General features: G+C 34.0%; 1 protein-coding gene across 15 annotated transcripts in view; it reads left to right on the top strand.

Moving 5' to 3' along the window:
• The window catches only part of CCDC122 (coiled-coil domain containing 122), a 43670-nt gene that overhangs the window by 11127 nt on the left and 20413 nt on the right, over positions 1 to 12130 (top strand). For 10 of the 15 annotated variants that reach the window (XM_072782982.1, XM_072782981.1, XM_072782984.1 and 7 more), the window contains 2 exons: positions 4766 to 5164; positions 6057 to 6173. In XM_072782982.1, coding sequence (XP_072639083.1) covers positions 4766 to 5164; positions 6057 to 6173 — 516 coding nt within the window. Of the gene's footprint in view, positions 1 to 708; positions 797 to 1532; positions 1801 to 3986; positions 4102 to 4765; positions 5165 to 6056; positions 6174 to 12130 lie in introns of all 15 variants that reach the window. The other 5 variants (XM_072782990.1, XM_072782989.1, XM_072782988.1 and 2 more) reach the window with 5 other exon arrangements.

Here is a 12130-nt window from a genome sequence, read left to right as displayed (position 1 = left end):
CACCAACCTCTGACCCAATTAAACCCACATATAACTTTGTCTCCCCAAAAACTTAATTACTAATAGCCTACTATTGACTAGAATACTTACCAATAACATAACAGTCACTTAAGACATATTTTGTAAGTTATATGTATTATATACTGTATTTTTATAATAAAGTAAGCTAGAGAAAAAAATGTTAAGAAACCCACAAGGAAGAGAAAATAGATTTACAGTAACTGTACTATCTTTATATATATATATATATAAATATATGTATAAATTTGCCTATAAATGGACCCATGCAGTACAAATCTATGTTGCTCAAGGGTCAACTATATATATAGTTTGTTGGCAGTATAGCATAAAGTATATTTTGAGAAGTGGTGGGAGATACATACTTTGATAAGAACCCTGGACGTTATTCTAAAGGCGATAGGAAGGTTTCGATGGGCTTTAAGCAAGAGAGAAAATGATTACATTTATATTTTGGAAAGAGAATTAAAGAAGCACAAAACAATACTTTTAATAATCTAACATTCATTCATGATAAAAACTCTAGCAGGAGTAGAACTTCCTTAATCTGAAAAAGGGTATATATATCCCTTTATGAATCCCACAGCCAACTTCAAACCTCATAGTGAAAGACTAAATGTTTCTCTCCTAAGATCAGGAACAAGGCAAGGATATGTGGTTTTATCACTTCTATTCTTTCTATGGTACTAGTGGTTCAAGCAAGTGCAATCATGAAAGAAAAATAAATAAAAGGCATCCATACTGAAAGGAGGAAGTAAAACTGTTATTATTCACAGAAGTAAGTACAACCACTTAGGAAACAGTTTAGTTTCTTAAAATATTAAAATATATTTACTGTATAATCTAGCCATTAAACTTCTAGATATTTGTTTACCCAAGAGAAATGAAGGTATATGCTTAATGGAAAACTGCATACAACCCAAATACCCATCAGAACAAAGTGTGGTATATCCATACAATAGAATGCTACTCAGTGATATATCAGCACTGATATATACAACAATGCAGATGTATCCAGAAATAATTATGCTGAATGAAATATGTGAGACTAAAAAAGTATATATGATAAAATTCTACTTATGTAAAATTCTTGAAAATGCAAGCTTTAGTGACAGACAGCAAATGAATGGTTGTCTGGGAATGGAGAGATGGAGAGGGAAGGATGGATTGCAAAGTAGCAGGAGGAAACTTGTGGGTAAGGGATATGGTTATTATCTTTATTGTGATATCTCATGAGCATAAAAGTAAGTCAAAACTCATCAATTGTAAAGCTTAAATATATGCAGTTCATGTAAATTCTACCTCAATAAATCTATAAACAAGGAGAAGGAGGAGAGGGAAAGAAGAAGGGGAGGAAAAAGAAGGAAGCAAGAGGAGGGGTTAGGCATGAGGAAGAAGTAGAGGAGGAGGAGGAAAACAATATCAATGAATTCCAGGGAAAGCATAGAAATGAATTGAAGAAGGAATTGACTAAAGCCAGGGAAAAATATTAATAGTCTATTACATTATTCCAGGAGAGAGAAGAGATGATGACCAAATCAGTAGAAATACCATCTTTCACCAGAATGATCAATAGTGTCAATAACCTGATCTAGCTGGCACTGGATATATCCCTGTGCTTCATTCATTCAATCATTTAATATTTATTGAGCATCTTCATTGTACCAAGTACTATTTTAAGTACTGAGAAGATAATGGTAAAGAAGATAGACAAAGTTACTGCACTCATGGGGCTGACTTTCTAATCAGGGGAGGCAGGCAATAAAGAAATAAACAAAAAAGGTAATTCCATTAATTGATGTGTTACAAAGGAAATGCAATAATGTGTAGAGAGTAACTCAAGGGGGAGGATAGATGGTTAATTTATATTTTAATTCAGGGAAAACTATTTGAAGAATAATAATAAAGCTGAATTGTAAAAGACAAAGACCCCAAAAGGTAATAACTAGAGGTAGAAAAGTCTTAATGTTGAGAGAAAAATTACAAATACCCTCAAGATGGGAAGGCACTGGGCATATTTAATAAACAGAAAAGAGGCTGGAAGAGGGGAGACTAAAACATGGGAGGGAAGGCACAATAAATGGTGACTAGAGGATATATGACCTTGTAAGCCACATTAAGGAATTTGAATTTCATTATTACCACAATAAGAAATCATTGGAAGGTCTTGAGCAGGGAAGTAATATGATATGACTATGTGCTTGAAAGATTCTTCAGTCTGATGTGTGGAACATGATTGTGGGAGAGGGGGAAAAACAGAAATAGGAAGACAAGTCAGGAATCAGGCCACACTACAAAAATTGGTCAGAAGTGAATTTGGGATTTTACTTTAAAGGCCCAACCATCAAGCTTTGCTAGTAAATAGGTTGTGTGGTAGGGGCTTAGATAAAGGGAAGAATCAAGATGACTTGTAGGTCTTGAGTATTAGGTGTAAAGTGGTGCAATTTATTGAAATCAGGAAGACTAGGGGAGGAATGTGTTGGGTGTATATATTATTCTTTTCTGATCACATATAGTTTTATTTTTATTTTTTTTTAAAGATTTTATTTATTTATGATAGTCACACAGAGAGAGAGAGAGGCAGAGACACAGGCAGAGGGAGAAGCAGGCTCCATGCAGGGAGCCCGATGTGGGATTCGATCCCGGGTCTCCAGGATCGCGCCCTGGGCCAAAGGCAGGCGCCAAACCGCTGCGCCACCCAGGGATCCCTCACATATAGTTTTAGATGTCTGTTGGGTATCCAAAGAGGAATGTCAAGTGGGCATTTGGAATATCAGAGCTGGAGATAAAAATTGAAGTTCATCTGCATGTTGTATTTTTCTCTCTCATCTCTGCCAGGAAAAGGATAGCTGGGTGTGTCTTTTTAATACACTGACCTATCCCAAAATTATATATTTATTTAAAGATAATGATGATGTTAGGTAGAAGAGAAAAAAAACGAATGGATGATGGTCTGTGGAGTTGTTGTTTTTTTTTTTTTTTAAAGATTTTATTTATTATTTATTCATGATAGAGAGAGAGAGAGAGAGAGAGAGAGAGAAACGGGCAGAAGGAGAAGCGGGCTCCATGCAGGGAGCCCAACGTGGGACTCGATCCCGGGACTCCAGGATTGCGCCCTGGGCTGAAGGCAGGCGCCAAACCGCTGAGCCACCCAGGGATCCCCTGTGGAGTTGTTTTGATGGGAGGATCTATAAAATTTTATAAACAGATAGTAAAGAGAAGGAAGGAATTAAGGCTGGTTCCCAAAGTAGTACCATTAATTAATTAGTTTGGGAAACTAGGGGTGTGGTAATTTGCATTTTTGGTCCCAATTCTTCATCTATATTTATGTCTATATGACTGTGTCTGTACACCCTTGCCACATATTATTACAGTGAGTGGGTACTTCTACCCCTTGACTGAGTTTCATCATGTGGCTAGCTGAGATGTTAACAGATATTATAAATAGAAGCTTGAACAATCTCTTCCATAATTGTACTTCCATCTGCTATCATCATGAGGACATGCCTAGCTTAGCCCACCATATTTAAGATACATATGAAGCAAAGCCAAGACACCTAAGCCAGCCTTGTCAGCCAAACCAAACCATCTTACTGCCAAGCGACCCCAGACATTTGAGCATATCTAACCAATGTCAACAGCTAGCCAATTCCAGTTGCTCCCATTCATGTGAGCAATAAACATTTATTGTTGTATGTTACTGAGTTTTTGTGGTTCTGACAATAGATAAGTAATGCAAGGAAGAACAGGACGGGAAGGGGAGTAGGATTAGTCTGATTTGGGGTACATGATGAATATGAGATTAGCCAGTGACACCTAGGTATAGGACTCAACAGCCACTTAGGTTCTGTGAATCATCGGCATATATGTAGCTCAAGATGTAAGTATGGATAAGATTACCCAAGGAGTATACATAGAATAAGCAGAGGAAATTATGATTGTGACCTGAAGAAGACCTGTATTTGAAGGAACAATGGAGATTGAGAAGGAATGCTCAGACATCTGAGGAGAACCAGAGAAGAATGGTGGTGTGAAAAGTAGGTTTTAAAAAGGAGGTGCTGTGAGAAATGCTGCCCCAGAGAGGTAAGACAGACATCTTTATATACATTTACAAATAAGAAAGTAAGCTTTGGATAGGGCAATTAAGTTTGCTATGTATGATCATACCAACTAGTAAATGGCAGTAAGGGCCCTAGAGTCTAGATCTTTTGATTTTTACTAGGGCTTTATCATATTATCTTTCTTCAGTGTATACTTCTGATGTCCATAAATATATTATTTAAATGATTGTAAAGTAACTTTTATATATGAAATGTTACCACAAGGGATGAAACTTTAATATTTTAGATGAACATTAAAAAGTAAGAAACAGAGGGACGTCTGAGTGGCTCAGTGGTTGAGTGCATTCGGCTCAGGGCGTGATCCTGGGGTCCTGGGATGAAGTCTGGTGTCGGGCTCCCCAGAGGGAGCTTGCTTCGCCTTCTATGTCTCTGCCTCTCTCTCTGTGTCTCTCATGAATAAATAAATAAAATCTAAAAAAAAAAGTAAGAAATCATTCTAGGCTACCTCTAACATTATAAAATAATTTTGTTACTTATTGAATGGTTACTTTTATTGTATATCAATTTTTCTATATATGATAAATATGTTTTTGTTGTGATTTTACTACAGACTTATGGATCAAAACAATAACATTTTTATGTTGAATATCATGAGTTAGTACTAATAGTACTGAAATATTTTACAGAGTGAACTCCGTGAGCTTAAAAACCAAATAGCATCTGTCTCTGCAGAAACTAAAGAAACAGAAAGGCAAATTTATCAGCAGGATGCTGCCATAGAGAATGCCAAACTTCAGTGTGGGAATCTGGAAACTCAAATCAAATCCTTACATACAGAAAATGTAAAGCTTCAATTTGACATAGAAGCAGCCCAGGAACACTTTGAGGAATATATGATAAAATATAATGAATATTATACAAAAATAAAAGCGCATAAAGATAGTTTGGTGGAGGTAGAAAGCAAATGGTCACTGATGACTGCACTCCATGAAAAACGAGAGCTTGTTAAAAAACTAAAAACAATGAAAGAGGAACTTATGCAAAATCTCCAAAATCCAGAAGGAAATCACATAAAACAAGTACAGGTTTGAAAAATCACTTATCAGAACTTTTTTTTCTATTACTCCTTTTTTGCAAGTACACTTATTAAGTGATGAATGTATCATTAACTTAATAAAATACCAATGATTGCCATAACTAGATTCAGAAATTATTTTCACAACTTTTAAAAACTTAAATATGTGAGTTATGTAACAACTACACCAGATGTACAAATGAATAAAGGAATTTCTCAAATCCCCTGTGGATTAATAAAAAAAAATGTAGTCAAAATTGCAGTGAATAATTAATCCATTTGTTTTAGAAAGTGTGACTCACAAAAATGTTGAAGCCCTAGCTTTTTAAGCTAATGAATCCAATCAATTCAAATAAATTTTATGTGCTTAATGCTGTTATACAAACAATATCAATAATTGTACCTTAAGAATTTTTCTATTTTTAATATTATTTTTTGAAGACAATAGGAGATATCCACTTAAATGGATATCTGTCATTTCTTACTAGAGAATTTAAAAATATCCTTCGTACTGTTGCTAGGCAATTGCTACTATGACTACCACTTTTCTCATGTCTTATTTACCTTTAATTTTTATTTTAAGTTCTTATTTTTTATTATTTTTTTCTTTAAATTCAATTTAGTTAACATATACTATATTATTAGTTATTGTTGCTAGGCAATGGACACTATGACTTTTAATATCTTATTTGCATTTAGTTTTAGTTTTAAGTTTTTAAAACAAAGATTTATTTGAATAATAGTTCTTTATTCTTTGTATCAAAGTAATATTCTAATACTGTTTACCAAAATTAAATGCGATGGCTAGATTTTTAAAAAAATTATAGAAATGCTGAAAATATTTAACTTATATTGACCATTCATTGTTTGACTTGTATATTTTAAACTTTATAAACATATAGGAAGATATTACAAAGCTAAAGGATACAATTATCACTGTAAAAGAATCTATCATTGAAAAAACTTATTTTCTTGAGGAAGAAAAAAAGACACATGAAAAATTAAGAAAAGAAATAGAGGTAAGACTTAATTATATGATTTCAAAGTTTTATGGTATCATTTCTTGAGCTTATACTATATAATTTCCATAGTTTACTCTCAATTTCTAAAATAGAGAACAAAAACTATAAAAAGTAGTAAAGTTAAATCATTAACAGATAGAGACAACTCCCTCATTCAGATACTTAAATATGTGAAATGTATTCAAATAAAACAAGTACTCATTTCTATTAAAATGTGGCCTAGAATTACTACAGTCTCATTCTACCAGCACCTTGGTTCTTGATTGATGGCCAGAAAGCTATCAAGGGCTATAAAGGGCTATCAAGGGCTATCAAGTCAAAAAGGATAACTATTACTAAAGAGATATTAGAAACTCCTTAAAATAAAGAGACAATGGAAGTCATTAGTATTCTAAACCTCTCTGACTTCATATTTTCAATTGTTAAGAATCAAAAAACATATGCAAAACTGAAAGATTAAATTTGGGGTACCACTAGTAGACTTTTATGGTCATTATTGTTTAAAGGAATGGAGAACAAAAATGAAAAAGAATATGTTGTTGAGGGCAAATAAATAATTTTCACTCTTAAGACAATTTGAAAACTAAAAGATGCGTTTGCTTGTGGCTAATTTGAAATAATAAAAAAGCATCTGAGAAATTTGAAGATAAAAATTCTCATTTTTATAAAACATTTATCTAAGAAACATCATTACTTATATTTTTCTAGTAATTCAATTTTTTTTACCCTCTAGATAAAGATTTATTATAAAACTAAAAAAAGTAAGACACTATCAGTGGCATCAAAATAAAATTAAAATGATTAATGAAATAGAAAAAAGAATCCAGATATAATTCATTATAAATGGTACAAACAAAATAGGTTAGCCACATGGAAAAATAAACCAAATTTAAAAATAAAAGTGTATTCCTATATTATAACACATGTATAATCACTTACAGGAAGATTAAAGACAATTTAGGAGACAAACTTATCCACTTGTGTTAGAGAAGTATTTCTTTTAAAATATACACACACAAAAAAGTAATATTTAATCATGAACTGCATGTTTAAATATTACTTTTGACAAGATCATAAATTTCTAGATTATTAATAATAAAAGCACCATAACAATAGAGAATACAAGACTCATTTGAGAGAAGGTATTTATGATTCTATAAGTAATTAAGAGATAAGAAGATGTCAAACAAGCCAATAGAACATTGAGTAAATGATATGAAAAGTCTTATTTTTGGAACATACTAAAAACAATGGGAAAAATGACTAACCTAATTAACAATAACAGATCGATAATTAAAACCACAATGGGGTCCCATATTTAGTCCCTCATATTATCAATACTATAGTTGTTAAGGAGCACTAGAATTTTAATATACTATTGGTAAAAAGCATTTCAGAAAAGAATTTGAGATTACCTATTAATTTTTTACTCTAATATTCTTTACTGAGGTATAATTGTTATAAGAGTAAGTATATAAATTAAAACATTTAGCTTGATTAATTTTGACTAAAATATATATTTACACCTGTGTTGCCATCACCTACTAAATCAAGATATAAAACCATTCATGCTCAGGAAATTATTTTGTGCCCCTTTCCTTAGGCTACCACTATTCTGATATTTAAAAACAACTTTATTGAGATACAACTCACATACTATATGAGTCATCCATAGAAAGTGCATAATTCAATGGTTTTTAGTATATTCACAGATAATTTGTAACTATTACCACAATTTTAGAAATTTTCATCATCTCAAAAAAGAAATTCCATAATCATTAGCTATGACCTCTCCATTTGTCTATTGTATTTACCTGTGTTTTGTCCTACCATATTATTCCTGATGCTCTGAAATTCCTTTTACCATTTCCTTTCTCTCTAGAAAACTTCTAAAATCCTTATTTTAGGATAAGTCTATTAGGGGCAAAGTCTTTTAGTTTTTTGCATCTGGGAAGATCTTGATTTCCCTTTAACGCCTGAGGGATATTTTTGCTTCACATAGAATTCTGAGTTGACAGTTCTTTCCACAGTTGAAAAATTCCATGCCACTTCTTTCTGATCTCCATGACCTGATGAAAAATCGTGTGTCACTCAAATTGTTTTTCTCCCTATAGATAATGGGTTTGATTCTTTTCCTTTTTTAAAAAAAATTGAAGTAGGATTAACGTACAGTGTTAAATTCATTTCAAGTTTACAATATGTCAGTTTTATACATTACTTAGTACTCATCACAATAAGTATACTCTTAATTCCCTTCACCTATTTTACCCATGCCCCCACTTCCCTCAGGCACATACCAGTTTGTTCTCTGTATTTAAGAGTCTGATTTTTGGTTTGTCTCTTTCTTTTGTTGTTTGTTGTTTTGCTTTTTATTTTTTTTATTTTTATTTTTTTAAGATTTTCTTTATTTATTCATGAGAGACACAGAGATAGAGGCAGAGACACAGGTGGAGGGAGAAGTAGGCCCCATGCAGGGAGCCCGATGTGGGACTTGATCCCAGGTCTCCAGGATCACAACCTGAGCCAAAGGCAGAAGCTCAACCACTGAGCCACCCAGGCTCAGGATTGTTTTGCTTTTTAGATTGTACATATGCGGGCAGCCCGGGTGGCTCAGCGGTTGAGTGACTGCCTTTGACCCAGGGCCTGATCCTGGAGACCCGGGATCGAGTCCCACGTCAGGCTCTCTGCATGGGGCCTGTTCCTCCCTCTGCCTGTGTCTCTGCCTCTCTCTGCCTCTCTCTGTCTCTGTGTCTCTCATGAATAAATAAATAAAATCTTTTAAAAAAAAAAAAAAGATTGTACATATGCATGAGATCATATGGTGTTTGTCTTTCTCTGATTGACCTATTTCACTTAGCGTTATACTCTCTAGATCCATCCATGTTGTTGCAAATGGCAAGATCTCATCTTTTTTATGTCTCAATAATACTCCATTGTGTGTGTGTGTATACATATATATATATAAAGCTTCTTTATCCATTCATTTATCAATGGACACTTGGGCTGCTTCCATAATTTGGCTATTGTAAATAATGCTTTAATAAAATAGTGGTGCATATATCCTTTTGAATTATTGCTTTGAGTAGACACCCAATAGTGGAATTACTAGATCATATATAGTAGTTCTATTTTTAATTTTTTGAGGAACCTCCCTATATTGTTTTCCACAGGGGCTATACCAGTTTTCATTCCCCAAACAATGCATGGGAGCTCCTTTTTCTCCACATCTTCGCTAACACTTACTTCTGTTGTTTTGCTTTTAGCCACTCTGATAGGTGACATCTCATTGTGGTTTTGATTTGCATTTCCCTGATGATTAGTGATGTCCCCAGAAGGAGCCAGTATCACTCCAAGATGTTTGATTCTTGCTGCTTTCAAGATTTCCTCTGTCTTTAGTTTTCAGAAGTTACTGTGATGTGTTTTGGCATGAATTTCTTTGGATTTATCCCATTTAGATCCTCTTAGGTACTTGATTTTATAGGTTTATGTCTTTTGCCAAATTTGAGAATTTTCAGTTATTTTTTTAAAGATTTTATTTATTTATTCATGAGAGACACAGAAAATCAGAGACTAGACAGAGGGAGAAGCAGGCTCCTTGCAGGGACCCCAATGTGGACTCGATCTCCAGACCCAGGATCACACCCTGAGCTAAAGGTAGATGCTCAACTACTGAGCCACCCAGGCATCCCAAGAATTTTCAGTTATTTATTTGAATACTTTTTCCAGTGCTGCCCCTTTTCTTTTTTCCTTCCAGAACTTTGATGACACAAATGATCTTTTTTATAATTCCACAGACCCCTCAGACTCTTTATTTCTTTTTTTCTGTCTCTCCTCTCTGTTGTTCAGATTGAGCAATTTACCGCGTTCTGTCTTCCTTTCATTGATTCTTTCCTCAGTTCCTTTTATTCATATTGGTTATTGTATCTTTTCCACTTGGTTCTTTATATATTCCTTTGCTGAGACTTTATGTATTTTTGTTTCAGGCATGCTTATTGAAGAATTTTTATGATGACTGCTTTAAAAGGCTTGTCAGATAATTCTAACTTCTGTGTTTTCTTTGTATTAGCACATGTTGATTACTTCTTACTCAGTTTGATGAGTGATTTTCTATTGAAATATGGACATGCTGGGTATTACATTTTAAGCCTCTGGATCATTGTTAGCTCCAGATAGTGGTGAAAGTTCAGATTCTCCAGTCTGTCTCCATTGACACTCAGGGAGGAAAGAGAGGATTACTGATACTGGTGGCCATAAGTGGTAGTTCTTACTATCCACTAGGCCTCTACTGATAACCTTCTGGTTGGGACGGGCAGGGACAATACAATTGAGCTTCTTATGTGGCCTATATTGACAACAGGTGAACATGGCATTGTTACTACTGAGTAACAGTAGGTGGCGAAAGTCCTAACTCTCTAGTAGGCCTTGTCTGACATTATGTGAGAAGCGGGAGGGATGCCTTGTTACCCTTAGATTGGAGTAGAAGTCCAGGATCCCCAAATGGGAGTCACTGATACCAGAGGGTGTGATTTGTTACTTTCCAGGGTAGATGAAAAGCCCTGGCTTCCCAATTAGCATCTTCTGACACCACCCCATCAGGAGTCTACTTGTCCCTCTCCCTCTGCTCGTCCCACCACACTCTCTTTCTCAAATAAATAAATAAAATCGTAAAAAAAAAAAAAAGTAATGTACACACACCCTTTGAATCAGGAGGTAGAGCCATTGGATCATAAGGTAAGGTCCATGATCTTTCTAATTCTTAATGTGTTGTTCTAACAATTATCACCACCACCACCACAACTACTTCTACTACTACTACTACTACTACTACTACTACTACTATCTTAATTTATAATCACTTCATACTGTTTCATGGATCTTTACCCTCTGCTCATGAGGCTGATTGAGTAAATATTAAATTTGGTCTTATTGGGACCCTCTAGGTTCATTGTTAGCTCCTTTCAAATCCATGGCTTTAACTTAAGCTGAACATGGCATGGGGGATAAAATTCCAAGGAGCTAGAATGCTAGAATTTCAGCATCAGCCCACTACAGCATCTGTCAACAGCTCACTATTGCCACACCTTATGAATAGAGACCACACTCACAACTAAGACAAAACCAGACTAAGGACAAGGCCTAGACTCAAGAACAAAACTGAAATAGACACTCTAACAAAAATATAAAATAAGGTCTCACAAGATCAACATGCTCTACCAATCACTTACCTGATTATTTGAACAAAACTCAACACTTTGGAGGAAAATAATGGAATCCAGAGTTTATAATATATATACAACATTAAGTTAATAATGAAACATTCTTAGACATGTGAATAAATAGAATATTACCATAACAAAGAGAATAATCAAAACAGAATCACAGTTGACTCAGAAGTTGTTAGAAAAGGGCTGAACATTATGGTACATATGTTAAATATTCTATAGAAAAGTGGATAGTTGGATAAAGAGAGAGAATTTTAATCTTATAAGACAACCAAATGGAAATCTTAGAATTGAAAAAGTTGAAAGAAATTTATTGGGTGAAATTAACAGCAGGTTATACACAACAGAAGGCAAGATCTTTCTTGTACTTGAAGACATCAGTAGAAATCATCAAACATATAGAGAAAAATTTAAAAATTGAAGATATGAATAGAGCTTAAATAACCAGTGGGACCAGGTTAAGAAATGTGACATATTGGTAATTAAAGTCCCAGAAGGAGAAGAGAAAGAGAAAGGGAACAGAAAAAAATGTTGGCCAAAATTCAGAAATATTGGCCAAAAATGTCCCAACCTTGACTAAAAATAATGCATAGATTCAAGAAACTTAGCAAACTCTGAGTAGAAAAGAAAATCATAGTCAAGCTACTGAAAATCAAATATAAAGAAAAAAAGCCTTAAAAGCAGCCAGGAAAAAAAAAGTCACATTAAATACATAAAAACAATGATGAAAAT

This window comes from Canis lupus, chromosome 17 (assembly GCF_048164855.1).
Source record: "Canis lupus baileyi chromosome 17, mCanLup2.hap1, whole genome shotgun sequence".
NCBI classification, from domain to species: Eukaryota; Metazoa; Chordata; class Mammalia; order Carnivora; family Canidae; genus Canis; species Canis lupus.
This window is presented reverse-complemented; position numbering and strand designations above follow the sequence as displayed.